The sequence below is a fragment of the Kryptolebias marmoratus genome, linkage group LG21 (assembly GCF_001649575.2).
Source record: "Kryptolebias marmoratus isolate JLee-2015 linkage group LG21, ASM164957v2, whole genome shotgun sequence".
Classification (NCBI taxonomy): Eukaryota; Metazoa; Chordata; class Actinopteri; order Cyprinodontiformes; family Rivulidae; genus Kryptolebias; species Kryptolebias marmoratus.
Genome location: NC_051450.1, coordinates 7773654 through 7795884, shown reverse-complemented (window position 1 = coordinate 7795884; position 22231 = coordinate 7773654). Strand labels below are relative to the sequence as shown.

Sequence of the window (22231 nt, the reverse complement as noted above, 5' to 3'; positions counted from 1 at the left end):
GACAGAAAACAAATTCATAAAACGTGGACTTTCTGTGAGAAGGAATGAGTGTGGACAATTCCTCTGGTGCCCTCTGGTGGACAGGACAAGGTGGTGCGTCAGAGAAAAAACCTGGACTTTCCTGATGTGAAATATCAGGACTTGACTGACGTTCTGTATTTGTTGAGGTTGGAGGGGAGACAGTCAGGAGAGTGAGACAGAATGCCACAATGAGTGAAAAAGGAAATAACTGTTGGATTCAACTTTGTTTGTATGTTAGCAAAATATCTCATGAACCACTGGATGGACTTTCATGAAACTTTCAGAATGTTATCAGCTGATGTTCATCGAAAACTGATTTACTTCTGGAGTCAACCCAATTCAAGATGGATGCCACAACCTGCCCATCTTAGAAAAAACATGGCCATATCTCAGCTAATTTTACACATATTGAGCTTAAATTACAACATGTCTTTGCTTAAAACCTCAGCATTAACTTTTGGAGTCTATTCTGTTTATCTGTTAGCAAAATATTTTTTGAAACACTGAACAGATTTTAAGGAATCTTTTAGAAAATGTCCACTGGATGTAGCTTTATGACTAATTAGGCCCGAGCAGCGACAGCGCTGCGAAGGCCTCTTGTTATCCTTGAAGTCCCTGCAATTCAAGATGGCCGCCAACACTGAAACAGCTAGAACTCTTGCAGTTGTTGAGCTAAGAGTGGCACAACTCTTGCTGAGAGTGGCACAACACCATAACCAAAATGGCTATATTGCCGTCATTTCTAAACATAAGATAATCTTAGTCGAAAACTTTGACTTGAAAGGTGGCAGGTGATATGCACTCCTTCAGGGAACACTGAGACATTTAATAAATATGAGGAAAAACATTTCAAATGTTTGTTGACTAATAATTTGGAATATAGAAATTCAACCTCACTTGACTTGTTAGTTTTCTGGGGGATTGGGCCCAATTTCATTTTTGGGGTCAAACCGTACTTTTCATTCCCACTCGTGTGTGATAAAGGAAACTATTCTTTGACCTATCATCGGTTTATGACACATTCTGGGAGTATTTGTGATTAAGTGGAATATTCACTCAGTGTACACACTCTGACTCAGCCTTTAATCCACTGGAGTTTGATTAACAGCTGTCAAATACCCAAACCAGGCACACAACCCCAACAGTTTGACAAAGGGTGAAGTATCTACTTTGTTTACTGGAGCGTTGCTTGTCACAAAGCCATACTAGGACACAAACCACAACCTCCCACCATCTTCTTTGGCCCAACAACGCACCACCACCACCACACTGCCTGCACCCTCAGCACACACACATACACACCTTTGTTGTTGTTGTTGTTGTTTTTATTTGTTTGTTTGTTTTTTAAACATTTGGTACTATGAAAATGGCTATAGTAGGCTGTGTACTAAACTGGCTTTCATTGCTTTGCTCATTTTGATCCCCACTGCCACACTTACACTGACAGAATACAAAGATACATTCATGAGTGAATGGCAATTTTTTATTGAGTGTACCAAACAATCAAGTACTACATGTGCTTGTATTCCCACCTGATTACCTAAATATATATAGTCACTTTATGAGTTGCACCTTGCACACTTCCCTATGATATCAATATATTCCCAAAAAACACATAAAAACACTAGAATGCACATAAAATATACTGAACAAAAAAACAAAAACATGCAACACTAAAAGTAAACTGCACATTTTAGAGTGACCTTTTATTGTGGCCAGCCTAAGGCACACCTGTGCAATAATATTGCCATTTAATCAGCATCTTGATATGCCACACCTGTGAGGGAGACGGATTATCTCTGCAAAAGAGAAGTGCTCACTAACACAGCTTTACACAAAATGGCGAATGATATTTGAGAGAAAAAGGTCCATTGTGTATATAGAAAAAGACAAGGCAAAAACAAAAGTGTTGCATTTATACTGGTAATAATGTAGTTGTGGATATTTTTCATTTCACAATTGAAATGAAAAATATCCAATTTGCATGCGTGAAGCAGCTGGGATGGGAGTGAACTTCGAGGCCATGGTTCTCAATCGGAAATAGGTGGAAGGCTCCCTCCTGGTCAGGAATGAGTCTTTGCCTCAGGTGGAAGAGTTCAAGTATCTGGGAGTCTTATTCACCAGTAATGGTAGGATGGGAGGGGATGGAATGACAGACTGGGCCTTGTTCGCAGTAATGAGGGACTTGCTTCGATCGGTCGGGGTAAAGAAAGAGTTGAGTCGAAAGGCAAAACCGTCGATTTACTGACCCATCTACCTTCCAACCCTCACCTATGGTCATGAGGTGTGGCTCATGACTGAAAGAACGAGATCCTGGATACAAGCGTCTCAAGTGAGCTTCCTTCGTAGGGTGGCCGGGCTGAGCTGCAGAGATAAGGTGAGGAGAACTGCTGCTCCTTCACATCGAAAGGAGTCAGTTGAGGTGGTTCGAGCCTCTGATTAGGATGCCTCCTGTGCAGGAGACCTTGGGGCAGACCCAGAACACCTTTGGATCCCCCAGGAGGGGATATATAATTGTTTATTGTTATAATTGTTTATAAATTACATTTAATTCATTTTAAGATAAAAGACACAAATTAGTAAAGAAATGGGGCACATTACAGATATTTATTCATCAATAATACTCTACCGGGCCTTGTTAATCTTATGCCGTCCCAATTCCACTCAGCAGAGCCACCAAAAAAGCAATGTTTCCAAGGAAGTACAAAACCACCAGTAGAACATCAACACTGATCTGTAAAAATATATTTTAAAAGCATTTTAATAAAATGTATAAATGTAATTTTGTTAACTGTTGCTGATTCTGTTCTTAGATCTTATACTTCTTACTTTTTTTGATCCCAGCGTTGAAGAAGCGACATCTGTGATCAAAAAAACAAAAGAAATAGTCAAATTTGCAGCCATTAACAACACTTTCTAATACAAGAAGTCCTAAAACAAAAACCAATTTACAAAAAATAAATAAAATAAATAAAAATAAACTATGTAAGATGATCTTGGATGTCTATTTTAGCCACTGCTGATGATTAATTTTTTTTAGTTTGTTTATCTTGACAACTGTGACAAACAATTATAGTTCGAATAAGTGAAAATGTCCTTTAACATCATTTTGATAAATATGTATGACTTATAACAGATAACAGTCTATATAAGCATTAATAATTGTTTTTCTTTGTTGTGCTGGACAAATATTAGGACTTCTTAGGTGTCTTTAAGATAAAATTATAAACAAGAGTTATTTCAGTGACTAAGTGGCTTTAATGAAAGTGTACAAACACTTTTTCTTATCTGTACATCCAATATTTACTGAAAGTTTCATTAAAATTTGTCAAGTGGTTCATGAGCTATTTCTAACACTAGAGACAATTTTTCAAGAAAATCCCTGAATACAAAGTTCAAAGGAAATATGAACACATTCATGACTGGACTCATTTAAACAAATTCTTCCACAACACTCCCTGTCCTTACCTGTTTTATTCTTCCATCTAACGAGGAGCTCCAACAGCGTGTAGAACAAAGCTTCCCAGGCAACAAAACCACCCATCACTTTTAGCAACCAGTAGTTTGTGCTGTCAATCTTGTTCAGACCAGTAAATATGGCTGCCACTGTGTGGTTCATTATAAAAGTAAACATTTAATACCTTTCAGCAAGAGTATATAGTTAATATTTTTCATTTGAGTTTACAAAAACATAATGAAAAACCAGAACTTACCACCTAAACCTTTTGCTGCGACTCCAATGAAAGCATGTGACAAGTTGAACAGAAACCTCCTGTTAAATATAATGAAATAAAATCTAAATTACTACCTGCGGTAACAAAAACATTTTTTGAGAACAGACAATTTTATCTAATACGTAAGCTTAAAATGACAGTCTCTTGACTTAGTACTTGAAAGTTGTTCATCCAGTTATTTAACTAAGAAGTGAATTACACAGTTTATGAGGGTTATTAAAATTTGAAATTTGTCCATCTAGAACAGGGGTCTCATTCTCGCGGCCCGCGGGCCATTTGCGGCCCGCGGGACGATTTTTTGCGGCCCTCACCCTCATGTTAAAGTATAATATTAGTGCGGCCCTCAGGGAGAGTGGACCTCTGAAGGAGCCCCAGCTGTTCCCACTGTTCCTCATCCTTGCTGACATTCGGTGCTAGATTAAGCTACACCGACTTAATGCACACTATGCTTGTAACAACAGTGCGTCAAAAGCGCCGCACGGTTGCGGCGCTTCAGTGCGACCGTGGGGCGCGGGGAGGGGGGCTTCCCCCGCCTCCCTTGCGGTCGCTATTCCGGTATCTTCTACCATCAACAAATGCCACGATCAAACACAGAGACAGGTGGCTGCTACCGGGCTGCCCGTCGTCCGCCTCACCGCTGCAACCAATAGAATCGAAAATGACGTCACGCGTCGAGACGTTCTCCGTGCGTCGCTAGCTAGCTAAACACTTCTATGAAACGTGAAACAACAGCAACGCCAAGTGAAATAAAGTAAATTTTGTCACACCCTCATCATGTCTTTGTCAAAGCCTGCAGTGAAGAGAAAGATAAGTGAGGAGCACAGACAATTTCAGCAAAGGTGGGAGACGCAGTATTTCTTTGTGGAGCACAGGGGCATCCCGACATGCCTTATTTGCGCTGAAAAAGTTGCAGTGCACAAGGAATACAACCTGAAACGTCATTATTCAGCTAAACATGCTGATGAATATGCAAAATACCAGGGGGATGAGAGAGCCAACCAGGTTGCCAGCCTTAAAACATGTCTAGTGAGGCAACAATGTTTCTTCAAGAAAGCAACCAAAGAGAATGCTGCAGCAGTCGAAGCCAGCTATATGGTTAGTGAGATGATTGCTAAGGCTGGAAAACCATTCACAGAAGGAGAGTTTGTAAAAAAATGCATATTACAGGCTGCAAGTATAGTTTGTCTGGAAAAGAAAAGTCAGTTCAGCAACATCAGCCTTTCTGCCAACACAGTGGCAGAGCGCATTTCTGACCTGTCAAGTGACATTTATCATCAACTGTGTGAGAAAACCAAATGTTTTGATGCATATTCAGTTGCTCTTGATGAGAGCACAGACATAACTGACACTGCTCAGCTCACATTTTATGTCCGTGGTGTTGATTGCAATTGTGAAGTGACAGAGGAGTTGCTCAGAGTAATTCCAATGCATGGCCAGACCACTGCTCATGAGATATTTCACCAGCTGTGTGATGCCATTGAGAATGCAGGTTTGCCATGGAATAGGTTTGTTGGAATAACAACTGACGGAGCGCCATCAATGACGGGGAGGAAAAATGGAGTGGTGGCACTTGTTCAAAAAAAACTTGAGGAGGAGGGTGTAGAAGAGGCCATTGCTCTGCACTGCATTATCCACCAGCAGGCCCTTTGCAGCAAATGCCTGAAGTGTGACAATGTGATGTCTGTTGTTGTGAAATGCATCAACCACATCAGATCCAGGGCTTTAAAGCACAGGAGGTTCCGTGCTTTTTTAGAGGAATTGGAGTCAGAATATGAAGATGTGCTCTATTTCACTGAGGTACGTTGGCTCAGCAGGGGAAATGTATTGAAAAGATTTTTTGATCTGAGAGAAGAAGTGAAAGCCTTTATGGAGAAGGATGGGATGGCTGTTCCTGAGTTGAATGATCAGAAATGGCTCATGGACTTAGCTTTTCTTGTCGACATCACACATGAGCTGAATGCACTGAACAAGAAGTTACAAGGCCAGGGGCAGCTTGTCAGTGCTGCCTATGACAACGTGAGAGCATTCTCCACAAAACTTGTATTATGGAAAGCCCAGCTCTCTCAGACAAACCTTTGCCATTTCCCAGCATGTAAGGCACTTATGGATGCAGGCACACCATTCAGTGGTGAGAAGTATGTTAATGCTATTTTGAAGCTACAGAATGAATTTGATCACAGATTTGGAGACTTCAAGAAGCACAGAGCCACTTTTCAAATTTTTGCAGACCCCTTCACCTTTGATGTGCAAGATGCCCCTCATGTGCTTCAAATGGAGCTTATTGACCTGCAATGCAACTCTGACCTCAAGGCCAAATTTAGGGAGGTGAATGGAAAAGCAGACAAACATGGGCAATTTTTGAGAGAACTGGCCCCCAGCTTCCCCAAGCTTTCCCGAATGTTCAAGCGGACCATGTGCCTTTTTGGAAGCACATATTTGTGTGAAAAGCTCTTCTCCACCCTGAACTTTAACAAGTCCAAGTACAGGTCGAGACTTACTGCTGATCATCTTCAAGCCATACTGAGGGTCTCAAGTGCCTCCTCTCTCAAGCCAAATGTGGCACGGATATGTGAGAGGAAGCGTTGTCAAGTCTCTGGCAGCAAGGAGTAAAGCTGAAGAAGCTATGTTCTGAAGAACAGTTCATGATCTTCATTCGTTCCATTAATGTTCCATTAATGTGTTCAGGAAAGTTCATGTATTGGAGAAATCATTAAATGTTGATGACGTTTGAGGATATTTTGTTAATGTTTTTTGTGGAATCCTTTATGCGGCCCAGCCTCACCCAGACTTTGTGCTCCAGCGGCCCCCGGGTAAATTGAGTTTGACCCTGATCTAGAACAAATGTTAAAAATAGATGCATTTCTGTTCTGGGAGTCAAGTTATTGAATGGTCTTAGCAATGAGTTGAAAACTGAAAAATCAGTATTTGGGTTTAAAAAAGCATTAAATCATATATTCTACTTGACATCTGTCTTTGTCCTGTTCATGAAGTATTATTAGGGAGGGATCTAAGTACCACTAGCACCGCAAGAGTTACAGTAAGTGTTTTTTGACTATTTTCAACAATTCTCTGGTGGTTTCCCCATGAATGTGCTGCTTTTGCACCTGAGTTCAGAATATTCAGCTTTGTTTAGGCCCTCGGGTGGAATGATAGGTGTTCGGCCTAGAAACTTTATTATTCCACTGGAGGGCAGTGGAATCTTGACGTGTGTGGTTTGAAAAAACGCTCTGAAAGCCTTGGGTGTGGCAGGGTTTTCTTGAAGCTATGGACTTGGCCTTCCTGTTGACCTTGGAAGTGTTTCTAGCAAACCATTATGTGGCTCCGATGTTGGAAGCAATAAGAAGAGAGTCCAACTGGTAGTTGAACTCAAGTCAAGAGAAGGAACACAGTTTTGCTGGTGGCCATGAAGCATTGGACCAGGAGTATATGGCAGTTCCAAGGATATGGGGCAAGACATATGGGCTATCACAAACCAAAGAACTATGTTGAGCTAGCACAAAAAATGAAAGGCCAGATATTTCTGATTGTAATTTTACTACTTAGAGAAGAACACAGTGACTTGTGTAAACTTTTTATTTAATTTTTGGAATATGTTCAATGGGAAGGTCCTTACCGTGGATGTTGTGGTGCACAGCGCAGTAGAGCCAGTGTGGGCTGGATCAGTGCCAAAATCATGACCAGACAGCCCAACACAGAATGGGCTCCCTGCAAACCACACATACGTATATTTTAACTGATGTATATATATCACACTATAATTAATTATTTTAAGAAGAGACTTAATATAAACAAAGATAAAAATACAATAGTGTCATCAATTAATAATATTTATTTCACTTTATCCAAACACTACTGCGAGAAAATCTAATAATGGGTTTTGCTTTATCAAAAACAATTGAATTTCAAATGTACTGCATTTATAATGTACCTTTCTAGTTTCACTGAGCACTCAAAGAGCTTATAAGCCTTGTTTACAACTTTTTGTCTTTTCCAAAAATATCCATCCAAAAACATTCTCATCCACATGACAACACAGACAATAACCCAAATGCTGCAGTAAATATGCTAGGCCTGTATGAGGCTGTGGCATGAAAATACAACAGAAACAGGAAACAAGGCATGGTAAATGGGGGCTCTGAGTAGCTTTGAGTAGCCTGGTTGGCTAGAAAGGCGCTACATACGTACAGTCAATTTATCATTTACTGAAACTACATTAGTTAACATCACAAATGATCTTTTTGCTGCCTCCAACAATGGTCTTGTCTCTTTTCTGGTTCTGTCAGACCTTAGTGCTGCATTCAACATGCAAAAGCTTGAACATTTCATTGGGAATAATGATATTGCTTTGAGCTAATTCAATCTGCTAGATTTTAGATTATAAATGTATATGATGAGTTCTCTATTCATACTAAAATTAGTTTTAGTGTTTCTCAGGGTCCTGGAGTTGTTTTCTTTTTATATGCTATCCTTGGGACATATTGTTAATCTTCCATGCTTGGTTGTGTTGCTCGTATTTGTTTTGTCGTGTGAAGCACTTTGAAATGTGTCATCACTTGAAACGTAACAAATAAATAAAAGTTGAGTTTAAAAAAACAAAACAAGAAAACCATCTAAAAGTTTTAAATGAACCAGTCCACTAACCTCAGCCCAACCCCTAACATGCGAGAAAGCGAGGATGAAAGCAATGATGGTTTCTGCAACTGTGAGACTCATTACTGTAACATGGACCTAAAACACACAAGAGGTACAACATGATTTTTAATGTGTTTGTGTCAAGAATGTATTCATAATTTTCCTCTCTGTGAATGTAAAAGGACAAAATCACATATGGACAGTAGTTTTTTTTTTCTGAATTCTCACCACAAACCAGATGTCTTTGCCAAATAGGGTCCTTCCTTTGGCCATTCCTTTCAAATATCGGGCTACCATCATTCCCAGTGAGCTTGTGGTCATCCAGGCTATCAGCATCAGGGCTCCTGAAGCACAATATAATGTTGATGATTATACAGTGATGTCTCTAGGTTTCCAGTCCAGTTTATATTTATGCCATGCAGGTTATGAAGCCAGGACAGTGACTTGTAGACATTGTGGTGCATGCATGTTTCGCAGGGATGGAATGGTTTATAAAATAAAAACAAACTGTTTGGTTAACCTGTCTCAGCCTGTCATGTATGTATTGTTCAGTCAGGTACATATGCAGAAACGATGTCCCAGTAACTAGGGCCCTATGATTTCTGTCGTGAGGAAAACCAAAATTAATGCGCAGAATTAAATGTTAAAAGTGGAGTTTTCAGGATGAGCAGAAGAGGGTGTCTCCAACTTGTCGGGGCTTCCACCACTGACATCTCCCAACTCAGCCCAAAAGTACTGATAGCAGAATAAACGAGTGTTCTCTCAACTTGGACATTTCTGTGGGCAAGATCTCACCATGTGCTTGCATGATTTGGGGAAAATCAGCATTTTGTAGAAGCTGAGGTTTGGAAATATCTATCTTTGCACTGCTGACGAAGGTATCTCTATGCACCTGGATGTTTCCTGTTGGACAAAAACAAATAACAGACATTACAAAACAACATTGTTGTCCTTAAAATTAATAGGCAGGAACACAGACATAACCACATTAAAAGTATCTAAATACAACCAAATTAACTAGAACTGCAAGCCCATTGACACATATTGACCCTGGCTCATGTCATCCCCAGAATCCTGTGGACCATGGGAACCTCAGACTTGTAACTCGATGAGGAGTAATCTTAAGGCCTATTTGAGGTCCTACACTCTCAACAGATTTTTTTTTTTACTTCTTTTGCCATAGTTTTAAATGCTACTTTATCTTCGTTATCAGTAAAATTAAACCACAAAAAATAGTTAATTTGGTACACCCCTTGGTATTTCTTAAGCTTCTTGTGCTCCTTCTTCCTGATGTTACAGTCACTTGGGATTGCTACATCTGTCATCACTACTTTTATCTGTAGCTTGTTGACCACCACACTGCCAGGTTGGTTACAATCACCTGTTTCTCAGTCTGTCCCACAGTATCTTAGCCCTGCCATTCTCCACCACCATTGGTGGAGTCTCTCACTTTGACTGTGGGACCTACAGTCTGTACTTGGCACAGATGTTCCTGTACACTATTTCAGTCACTTGGTTATGGTGTTTTACATATGTCAGGCATCATAGTGGTTTAAATGAATATGCTACAACAAGACAAATGCTTTTACATACTACTACTTCTGTGTTTTTTAGTGTTGTTTTAAGTATGATGTATAATTGACTTGAATTACAAATATTTTGCCATTGAAGAAATGGACACCATTTTGTAGTTGTTAAAATACTTCACCAATCCTCAATATTACAGTGTTTTCTTACCATTACTGCTGGATCCATAGGCAAACAAAATATAGTACATTTGGTTGATGCCAGTAGTCCTTTCAGTAGAAATAGTATTCCTGGATGTAAAGGAGCAGCTGATTACCCCCTGCTGCATTGATGCTTCTATGTTAGAGATGTTCCCCTGTTGGACGTGACATTTGTTCACAATTTGAGTCCAGATATGTGCTGATTTTTTTTTTTTGCAAGAACAGCAATACACAATTTACTGTCTCAGAATCAGCTACGTAATATGCTTTGTTCTGATATTAACTGTTAACAACAGAAAAAGCTGCTTTACCAGAGACAGAGTTTGTGGAGTTGTTTTTCCTCTTGAGAAGGCATGTTGAACTGACACCAGTCCATTACTGCCAATACCACAAATGTAAATATCGTCGTTTCCCTGAAAAAGGACAAATTAAAAATATCAATAAACTTTGAACAGAACAGAAATATTTATTTCACTATATTACAATATAAGGCAAAGCAAACTGCAAACAAATGACTTTTTTTGAATTTGTAAAATAATGTCAGAATCATATGTAAAAGAAAAAAAACCTATTTGGTTTGTTGCATTTATTGTGCCTCCCAACAATCAATTTTTTTAACGTGTACCCAGAATGGTAAGTGGGGGAGATGGGTTTTCAGGTTCACACAGTAAATACATTGTTACACTGTTCTGTTGCTGGTTATACTCCTTGTCACCAGAGGGCACTGCTGTGACAGCATAGGGCAGAAGGGACTGTGTTAGAAGTCATAAAAGGAAATACTGTGTTTATTAAAATGGAGGATCCACAGTTGCTGGAATACAGTTCCATCAAAGCACATTTCTTATGCCTTGTTTTTATCACAAGTTTGAAATGGATTTCAAATTAAAACATTGTACTACAGGACACCAAAACAACTTAAAATAACCTCAATAAAAATTCAAACAGATGCAAACATTTCACCTTAAAATTACAGACAAAACCACAAAAATATAATCTGGATAAAATAAATTCAATCTGACCCTCTGTTGCTGTAATATACTCTGACAGGAGTTTGGCTGAGAGCCTCAGTGATGAAAACTAAGAACTGACTGAAGAGGACAGAGTAAAACTCGTGTGTATTATTTTCATCACAGAGAGAATTTGCACACACTGATTAACACAGAGATATTTAAACAGTTTGGATGGAGAGTAGGGCAGTTAACATGTTTTTCTTTTTCTTCCAATAGAAAATACACCTGGATCCACTTCTCTGTTTGTCTGTATCTCCTTCCTGTTCTCTAACCCCAGCTGGTCGAAGCAGATGGCTGCTCGTCCTGAGCCTGGTTCTGGTTCTGCTGAAAGTTTTTTTCTGTTAAAAGGGAGTTTTTCTTTTTCACTGTTGCCAATGCTCAGGATGGGAGACTGCGACAAAATGAAGATTCAATGCAATCTGCTGGCTTTCATAAAAACAAAAAAATCTTTTACTAATTGTCTTTTATAATGTATGTGAATGTTTTTGTAAAGTGCCCTGAGACAACTTTTGTTGTGACTTCCCAATATATAAATAAACTGAATTGAAACTAAAACTGAACACAAAGGAAACATTACAGTCAGATTTTGTTTCACCTCAACCTCAGTGTTTGATCAACCTTTTTCATCTCAACTCAAATGGATTACAAAGATGTTCAAAGAGTATTTTCTTAGCTTCAAAGTCGACAAATCACTGTGTGAACTTGGCATAAAGTCTGTTCTGTTTTAAATGAAAGTGCGACAGAGACTCTTCCTCTCAACACGTAGCTGCAGAGGTTGCAGGAGGTTAGAAGAAGCTGCTCTCACAACATGGCTTCAGTGGCGTGATTGCACTCTACAACTGCTGCAAGCTGGCAGCTCAAAACAGTAAAAAAAAATTCTGGGTAACCCAATCCTTATCCTTCTGATATAGTACAGATGTAATAACATGGCAGTCCACCATGACAAAAAGATAAGTATAAAATACCACAGAAACTTTGAATATAATCTGTTTAAAGGTAATTAAGATCTAATTATTTCATTTTTTAAGTAATTTACACTAATAAAATTATAGTTAAATGAAACTGGAGGTATAGATATTACATTGTTTATATATGCACCCCATTTTTTATTCACCTTACCATCATTTGATCATCTGAGAATCCGAAAGCTATGTATCCATCAGAAGGACCAGACATTTCATAATGGAGGGTACCACTACTAGGTGACATGGATGACATAAAGAAGCAGCTAGAAATGGCTGCTGGATCACATCCTGAAGGCTGACTGAAACACACTTTTGTGACACCACAGTCTGCACTGGAAATAGTTTTCTACGAAAAGAAAAACAAAGAATATATGTAAACAGTCTAATCAGGATACCCACAGCAATACAACTTTACTCCTTGCCAACAGCTCTTGATGTTTAATACAACAACAAAAAAATGTTGGATTCTGTTGTGTTTTTGTGTACTTCAGGTTAGATTTGAATAATTTCACAAGTTATCTAACAAAGAAAAACACAAAATATCTATTTAGTCTGTTTTTACATAGATTGTTTTCTGCCTTGTTCCAAGTTGACATTAGTACTCACAGTCGTTGATGTCGAGCTGGGATCTGATGTACTTTGGACAAGCAAAGGTCCAGAAGACATGGCACTTGTAAACTTCAGAACAGGACTTCCCACATCAACCCAAAACGTCTGGTAATTTTGCACAAAGGTTGCACTGCAGAGACATCAAAAGACTTTAAAAAGTATGACTACCATAGTTAACTCATTTGAACATAACAGGATAAATAAATACATAAATGTTTTATATATATATATAAATATATTTCTTTTGGTCTCACTGGAACTGAATGGATTTTATGTCCTTTGATGCTTCTGGTTTCCAGGTCACCTGGATGTCATACTTTGGAGAGTTTGATGTGTGTGATACAGCAGAATTCTTCTGACACAAACAAATACACACACACACACAATCATTTCAATATACACACATAAATATATATATTTTTTTATTTTCTTAGAATGCTAACTGACTACAAAAAGCCATCTCAAGACACTTTACATTAAAAAAAACCTTTGGACAAACATTGAATAGGGAGGGGATTTTTTTTTTAACATTGAGAAATCTCATTATGAAATATGTACAAGGAAAGCATTGATCTGTAGCTTTGTTAAAGAGAAAAAAAATATGAAAAGGTATACATTAGAGCTTGGTTTTAAAAATAATCATACTCTAAACACTGAATAACCAAAAAATATTGTTATGTTTTTTTTTTTTTTTTTACTCCAGTTCAATTTGTATTATTCTCTGCATCTGGCACTTACTGCATTTCTCCCCAGTTTGCAATTTAAATTTTGCCATCAGTTTTTGAGTTAACATTTATTTTAAAGAAAAAAAATATTAAGAAATCATTCCCCAAGGGTAATGACGCTATCTTAGCTGCCTTTGCCAGAATGTGGTAAAAGTTTCTAAGCTTTTTAGCTGCAACAGCTAATTGAACTTAGCATGCACAAGAATATCCACAACTCTTTTATGGACTCTTTTTCTTTTCTTTTTCTTTTACAGATATTGAGCTAAAATGTTACTTGGCAGCAGTTGAGAGAAATCCTTTTCACACACTTTAGGTACTAACAGATCACATGAGACTTTCAGTGAAATCTTTGGCATGCAAGTTTTTTAACAGAATATTTACCGTCTTTTGGTTGCAGTTCAGGAGTTGAGCGACATTTGTTGTCACAACAAAAGAACCCACTGGCAACAACCCACCGGATTCTCTAGCCTGTAACAGGAAACCAACAAATGGTGTGGATCCAGTACTCTGGAGGGTCACTTGAAAACAAACAAACAAACAAAATAAAAAGAGAATAAATTTCTTATTTAATCATAACCCGGAGCAAAGAGTAGGACCCCGATGCAGGACTGGGAGGCAGGAGGCATTCTGGCAAAGGCATGTAAATCAGATTTTTTATTATTAAAACAAAAATCACTATCATAATGATAAAGGTAAACATACATACTAAGAAACTAGCAACAAAATAACACATCCAACAATGCTAAATGGACTGAACTTATATAGCACTTTTCCAGTCATTTGTGACCACTCAAAGTGCTTTAAACTAGAGTCACATTCATCCAGTCGCACTCACATTTATACACTGATATGCAGATTGGTAGATAACTTGGGGTTCAGTGCTTTGCCCAGGGGGAGGAAGAAGCTGGAATTGAATCTATGAACTTCCAATTATAAGACGACTACTTTACCCACTGAGCCTCAGTCACCCAAAAATCTGTCAACAACAGAAAACCTGGGACCATACAATGAGAGACATAAATAAACACAAAAAATATACCTTTGGTTCTTGAAGGACAGTATATTTAGCTGTGAGGCAAATGTTTATCAAGATGGAAATTGTTGCATCCACACAGAGTTGAGAAAATATTCCTGCAAGAACGATCTCATGAAAGTGCATGTGTGATTCAAACTAGATGTCCTAATGAAGATATGTGTCCCAACTCATGTCCATATTTGAATTTGGTATTATCAAGATGTATCCATCCGGATCAGCCTCTTTGTATGAGTGTCTATGTGTAATAGAGTTGGACAACAACTGATGTGTAATGTAGGTTTAAGATATAAATACTGTCTGATTGTACCCCAATATGGATTTCTTGTTAGACTGTCCAGTGTATATTTGTTTTAATAAAATCTCGATTTGATGCCATCTGAGCCATCTTTTAATTAAATGTTTTAATGAAGAAAACTCTTCATTATAATTTGTGATGATTTACGAATTAGCTCCAAAGGGTTACAACACATCAGGTTTAATACACTTGGGTTGTTTTTTACACAATCCAAAATTCAACCTACAGATGATGGAGCTTTTGACTGTCTTTGTTAACTCATGTCTTACTCTTCAAACTCTGTGTCTATTTAAGGAGAAAAGGACTTTTAACATGTTACTGACCCTCTTTCCAAATGAATTATATCACTCCAAATAATGTGTGGGGAAACAAAACAAAACTTATAACTCTGCTGCCTCAATCCCAGAGGTGTGGAAAACAAGATCATTATGGGATTAGGGATTAGGGTTAGTTAAAGATCATCAAACAAAACCAAGGTGCTGCAATTATGACAAGACAGGAATGCTGTAAATTGTTAGTTGTGCTAAACACCTGAAAGCTAAAACACAACACAACAAAAGTAATGTGTACAAAAATCATCTATATAAATTATAAAATTGCAGTTAGAAATTAATTAAAGTTGTTTATCTAATGAACAGGCACAGCCAGTTCATAGAATAAAAATTAATTATTATTCACCCTACAAAGTAGTTCCTCCTACTAAATGATGTAAATTACTCAATAACTTAGTTTTCTGTATATTGTTTTGTTCTATGTGTTTTTCAACTATCTGGACAATTTTTAATGGATTTTAAAATGTTGTTTTGGTGATTCATTTACAGTTTCTTACTTTTTTGCAGTTATAGGCCTGTCCAACATATTTCAATTTCAGTTTAAAATCCAATGGAAGACTAAAATGAGAAAATAAATTCTCAGTCAGCAGCTTGTAGCAGCCAGGGGAATGAACAGAACACAGAAAAGTAAAGACAGAGGAAGGAAGCCACCAGATTGCAATGAATTTTCCCTTTGTTGCAGTCCCAAATCCTGAGCATCACATTGTCCACAGTGGAAAGGAACGCCTCATTTTAACGGGAAGAAACCTGCAGCAGAACCTGCTGCTGCTCCAGAGCAGGTGATGAGTTCAGTTTTAGTTTAAACTGTCAGTAAAAAAGCTTTAATTGTGCATTGATGTTTTTCTATTTGAAATTCCAAAAAGAAAATTTAGACTGATACAATATCTGTAAACTATTATAGTTATATTCACTGCTGTTAGATTTTTAAACAAGCACATTGTCAAACAACAGGGACTGTGGTGGCTCGGTGGGCAGTGCTGTGGTCTTGTAATCCAGAGATTGTAGGTTGAAGCCCAGGTTGCAGTAGAAAAGGCATCCAACATTAAAAACAGCTGCCCTATTCGTGTAAGTTTGCTTGGTGTGACGACCCCTAAAAAAGGGAGCAGCTAAAGTAACACGAAACAAAAAATTCCATTGTTATTTTAAAAATGACTTGGTGCTCCGCATTTAGACACTGATCAAAAGTTGGTGTTTAATTTTTTTTAACTTAAACACAACACATTATTTATGTTGGGATATATTTTCATTTTACCATGTAATTTAATATATGTAATTTATGGATTCTAATTTGAGGTAAAATCATTCCATTTAACCAGATCTAATTTTTTTAATTAACTCAAGTATTTCTTAGTAAGTACAAGAAATCCTAAATACACTTACGCTTTGTCCTAAAACACTGCAGTTTGACTACATTAAAAGAAAATTTTTTAAAATGTGACCATTAATAAAAATATTCCAATTAAAATTTTAGGGGCTGGTAATTTTACTTTGACATTGTTTTCAACATAATTAAAAAAGAAAAACATCAACATTAAACTCCTGCTATGGAGTGAATAATCAGCTTATTTATAAATGTAGCAGGTCTTTTAACAGAAAGAGATATCAACTATAGTTATCAAAAAATAATTTATTTCTATTTATCCCCAATAGTATTATTTTTTTTACCAGGCTTTATGTTTTAATTAGACTAAGTTCTGTCCACTTATTGAGTCTCTGACATCTTTTTATCTGTGAGTTATGTTTATGATCACATCAGTTAGTTTAATTAGTTACCAGCTGCTACAGAGCTAACCAACATTAGCAGTGTTAGATACGGATGTTTGACTAATTTTCACAAAGCCTCTTATTAAACTTTGAAAGCCTTGTTTTAACTTACAAATCTCTTTTAAAGTCACTGCCAAGGGCTGCAGGTCTGAGTCTCTCTGAGCTAACACAGCTCACAGCAGAGCGAAGCCAGAATGCCTCTTAAACATGAGTCAGTGAAAAAACCTAAAGGTGAATGTGGTTCAAAGCTATTAGGCTGGGAAAATATGTGAGACATCACCTATGAGTAAAAAAAACCCCAAACAAACCTGATGAGCAGCTTTGAGTACAATCATGTTTAATATTGGCACTGACAAAGATAACTGTTTTCTTCCCGGTGAGTCAGCACAGTGTTGACTGACATGATGGTGCATAAACACACAGTGTCAAATGACACTGCTTTGGAAGGAGCACCAAGGGGAGAGGGGACAGTTTCTGGCTTTTTGGATTTATCTGTTTTTTTAATTAACCCAAAAACAAGCAGGAAAGCAAGTACATACCATATATGTAGTATTTAAGTTTGATAAATCTGCATGGGAGAAATTTGAACTGAATAATGACGGTCGATTTGTAGTTTTCCTCCAAAAAAGATGATTTTTTATGAATATTTAAAATTGGACAGTTACTGTACTTATTTAGCCTGGCAAAAAAATATTGAAAATTTTGTATTTGTTTAGTCTGTCTGACATGGTCCATTATAGTATAAAAAGTTTCTGAAGAAACCTAAAAGTGCCTCTGGGTGCATTTATACTGAATGAGGATGACTCCAAAAACTGATCAGTTGTAGACAGGCATCCAATGAGTACTTTCTGAGAGTTTCAATAAAATCCATTAAGTGGTTCATGAGATATTTTGCTAACAGACAAACACACACAAAGATGCACTCAAACAGAAAAGATATGCCATTATACGTGAATGGAACCTGTCACGTTTGTTTTCTATATGTATTCCATGGACAAATAACATGTTTTTTGAACATGTACGGGAAATATATTAGCATTAAAGATGAACTATGATTTTCCCAAACAAGTATTTATTTAAAAAGTTCAATGACTTGGTCAAAGTCCAGTGTCCTCCGACCTACACAGTCCTTGAATAATGTAACCTGAAATGCCACTAAAAGTAATAACACATCTTGTAATTGAGCTGGTGGTTTTGATATACGTATAATTTGTGTGGGTATACATTCTTGTGTTCGGGCCACATTAAAGTTGATGGAAGAATAAAACCTAATAAATAAATCTAGAGACACTTTTGGAGGTGGATACAAATAGTGTCTGCCATAGGATTGCATAGGAGCACTGGAGTGCATAGCCCACAAAAATATGCTAATCTGTCTTTCATAGGATGTGTAACCCAAACAAAAACAGAACTTGGGCTTCATTCATCCAGCCTAGGCTTTGTTTACCTTTTCAATCAAAATCTATATGCAATGACAGCAAAATTTGATTTATTGCAAAATTCCAACAGCCAAAAGAAGGCAGACAAAAAGAGAGTTGGACATACACAAAGTAGAGGGAAAAACAGGCATAATGTACATTTGTTAAAACTGGTAACTATTATGCTTCTTTTATATAAATGATACCAAATGTAGGCCAAATCATTTTAAGCTTTATGAAGTGAATTAAAAAACAATGTGTTTGTTTTTCCTTTGATGTTTTTCCTTCAAGGTTTTTCAACTTTTTAATGGACAATAAGCTTCATCAAACATACTTACATCAGTCAGTGACTAACCTTTAATTTCATCTCCCTGTGTGTAGTTGTTTTGCTCCGTAGTGACTGTGAAAGGTGCTGGTCCTGTCTGCGGGCTCTGTCCACCGTGGTGGGGTTTCATGTCAACACAGCTCTCCGTAACAAGACCTGACTTGTAGCCCCAAACTACTGGGACAACAAATATCAGCAACAACACCTTTAGTTCCATTTCAAAGAAGAAGAAAAAAAGTTTTCTAACGGATTTCACTCTCTGCTGGTGAAAACCAGAAATGATGGAACGCTTCTGCACAGCTGAATAAAAGCTTGATGTTGACACTCCTTTTTTGCTTAGTAACAAAGGAAGGAGGAGTGTATGATGTAATGAGAGTAGGCTGGTGACTAAAACCTGCTGAGTCATGCCTACTTCACGGTTTCAAAACAACTTCATGTGTGAAGAGTTTAAAATGCAGGTATATGAGTGGGTATGTGCATATGGAAGAGGGGCAAAGAGGGTCGGAGCAGAACAAGTAACAGTTGAATCAGAGTAATTGGTAATTACCATAATGATAATCACATTTTGTTGAAAAGCATATGATTTACTTACTTTAATTATGAGTTATTTATAAAAAAACATTGGGATTAATGAATATCATCAACCAATCAGAGACTAAGAAAAACATTTGTTAATAGTAGGTTATTTGTGAATAAATGCTGCTTCATCTCTGTCATTGTGTATTATTTAGAATCAGAATTGTGCTGCCAAACACAGAGATCATTTGTGCATTCATCCCTTCTAGGCTGAACTATTGGAACTCTTTATTTTCAGGATGTCTGTAAAACTCCCTAAAAAGTCTTCATTTGACTCGATGTTGGGATGAGTTAGAATGAGAAATCATATTTCTCCAGTTTTAGCTTCTCTCCATTGGTTACCTGAAAAATTCAGAATACAGTTTAAAATCTTCCTTCTAACATACAAAGTTCTCAACAACCAAGCTCCAGCTTATATTAAAAGTCTTATTTTTCCATATTTTTTATTTTTCCATATCCTACAGTTAGGGTTGGCTTGGATTTCCTGAGCTATCACTTAGTTATGCTGCTACAGGCTCAAACTGCTGGAGGACAAATTGATCATATTTCCTCATTCTGCTGCTGTCTTTACTATTTTTATTCTCCTTACCTGTAAATGCAAGTATTACTGTCAATAACTTTGTGTTATTTGCTCGTGTTTACATAGTAATTGCACTCTTTTTTTGTCCTCTAAATGCTAGCCATCTGAGGCAGATGGCCGCTCACCCTGATCCTGGTTCTGGTGCAGGTTTTTTCCTGTTAAAAGGGAGTCATTCCTTTCCATTGTCAGCAACGTGCTGCTCAGGATAAAGGATTGTGACAAAGGGAAGATTTGACACAATCAGCCATCTTCCTTACATGGACAACTTTTGCAAATTGGCATTTTATATTGTTCTGTATATGAAAGTATTATATTATAATTTGATTGAACTTGAATTTGAATTAGACTTGAACAGGCTTATATTTGTTGTATAGGGCCCTGGGACAACCCTGGGTTGGTGTTAGAATGGAGGAGGGAGTAATACACTGGTTTCACAATAGCATAGAAATATTACAGTAGTAGATAGTTTGGCCTTAAGCTAACTGATGTTAGCTCAATGTCTTTACTGCTGGGGTTTTCTTTGCCCAAAGTTACCCCATATATCCTTCACAAACACTTCTCTTCCTTTGTTCTGTCATTTTCAAGTGTGTTTTTGTGTCTGGTGTTAGCATGGTTCGCTAAGTCTTCATAAATGCCAAGAAGCTACACTCCTGATATTCTATTGTTGGGTCATTGTGAACAGCTGCTCTAAATTTTTGAGGAGTGATCTTGCATTTATCTTGATGACCAACAGGATGTATCTGTATCTGGCTCTGCATTTTCTCCTTCTGGTATGATGCTCAACATCAGCACGTTTCCTGGCTTCACCTACTCAGCTCATGGGACTGTCAGATCTCTTGTGGGCAGACACGCCAGCTGTTACAAACCACTAGCAGCTCATCCCTGACATAAACAAATGAGCCATGATTGGACACAAAATCCCCAGACACTTTCAAAAAATATGACAATAACACAGTTTGAACCTGATGGCTCTTCCCCATGTTCATGTCAAAGACCAAACTGTTTATGATTAAGTTGCCTTGACTATGCCTCTCACAGATTTGTAGGTTTTTGTATTTTGTCTACTTAATTGTATTGTTGACCCTAGCCTGACAATTAACTGTGGATAGTACATTTTAAAACGTGGACTAGTTATTTATGTAGAATTATTTATTGTGTACTGAACTTGATTTATTTAAGGATTTCTGGATCTAGGAATTTTTAAGAAAGGCGGATGTGGAAACTTGCCCTTTTTGAGATATCTTTCTGAAAATATAGGATATCACACTTTTAGAGTACACAGTTTATTTGGAAATATTACCAGCAGTAACCCTTCCCATGATGGTGTCATCAGCCAAACTCTGAGCCCAGAGGTGGAATATGGAAATATGAACTATGTTTACCTTTATGAACACACCCTGGATGTGGAAATGTTTCAAACCTTCATGGATCAACAGGTAAAGGCTAGACACGTGATCAGCAACCCCACCATTACTCAGGGGGGCTATTTCTACATGGGAGGGGACCATAAAACCCAGGATGAAGCACAACCAGCCAACGAAGGATTGGGATTAGAGATAAGGAAAAATGTTTGAGTAAGGCAAATGAAGAGGAAAGAAAGAAAGCTGTGTGCCTTTGTGTGTTTTTATTTTTTCTCCTTCTTATCATAACAGTAGGTTATAGAAATCATGAGAGCACTTGCAAACAGGGCTTTTTGGCTTTTTGTTCTGTTGGTATACAGACATTATTAGTAGACAGATTGCTTTTAGTGTTTTATTTCTTAGTTTTAGAATAACATAACTTGTAACATTCACTGTACCTTTTCTATTTTTTTTTTTTAAATAAAGGCTGTGTATGAGCAGTTGAACTTTGATAAGGAGTCCTGGATTGTTTTTTCTGCCTTTGATAAGTTTTAATTTTTTTTTTTCAAATTTTACTCAACTGGCTCTCCGCCTGGTTAAAGGAAAAATACAAAAGCTAAGCTAATATTGGGTTTTAGGCAGCCTCCCTCCCAGGCTGTCATCTTGGAGCGGCACGGTTCTTAGAAGCATCCTGCATCTCCCTTGGGCCTCCAAACAGCCTCCTGGCTATTCATGCTGTGATACACAGTCCTCTTATTTTAATCCACTTAGGCTGTTTTATTATTTTTTTGTTTGTTTGTTTTGTTTTTTATTTAAAAATCCCATTCATATGGTAAGCTTACATGTATCATTATCATTTAGTGCATGCTGACTGCCTAGACTGTTTTAGAAGGTGAAAACAGAGTTGGATCTTTCAGAGTTAGCTGAATAAATGACAGGTGAAATGACTGGTTGATTTTATTCCATAGAAAATCCTGAATAAAGGGGTCTAAACACTAATTTCAGCAGGATTATTCACACAGATTTATTACTACAGGTTTCAAATCTAAACACTTGTCTTTCCCTCTTGCTCTCCTAAGCTATTCCCCTAATCAAACCAACTTATATCTACCTCCTCACTTCCTGGATTTATGCACTCCAAC

At 37.5% G+C, this 22231-nt stretch overlaps 1 protein-coding gene across 5 annotated transcripts; it reads right to left on the bottom strand.

Moving 5' to 3' along the window:
- Window positions 1-1480: 1480 nt before the first annotated feature.
- Window positions 1481-18903, bottom strand: zgc:163022 (putative ferric-chelate reductase 1). Of its 5 annotated transcripts, XM_037973304.1 has the most exons (16): window positions 18624-18903; window positions 13805-13941; window positions 12953-13053; window positions 12696-12828; window positions 12244-12435; window positions 10426-10527; window positions 10125-10269; window positions 9183-9290; window positions 8616-8731; window positions 8397-8483; window positions 7369-7460; window positions 3735-3793; window positions 3490-3627; window positions 2851-2882; window positions 2651-2755; window positions 2447-2506 (listed from the first exon to the last, which is right to left on the bottom strand). In XM_037973304.1, exons 1-15 carry the CDS (start codon window positions 18808-18810, stop codon window positions 2666-2668), a joined length of 1719 nt encoding a protein of 572 aa, XP_037829232.1. In that variant the 5' UTR covers window positions 18811-18903; the 3' UTR covers window positions 2447-2506; window positions 2651-2665. The 5 variants fall into 5 exon arrangements, with proteins under 5 accessions (XP_017269547.1, XP_017269548.1, XP_017269549.1 ...); XM_017414058.3 differs by having other exon boundaries at window positions 1481-2755; XM_017414059.3 differs by having other exon boundaries at window positions 1481-2755; window positions 12953-13050; window positions 18624-18902.
- Between the last annotated feature and the right edge of the window lie 3328 nt (window positions 18904-22231).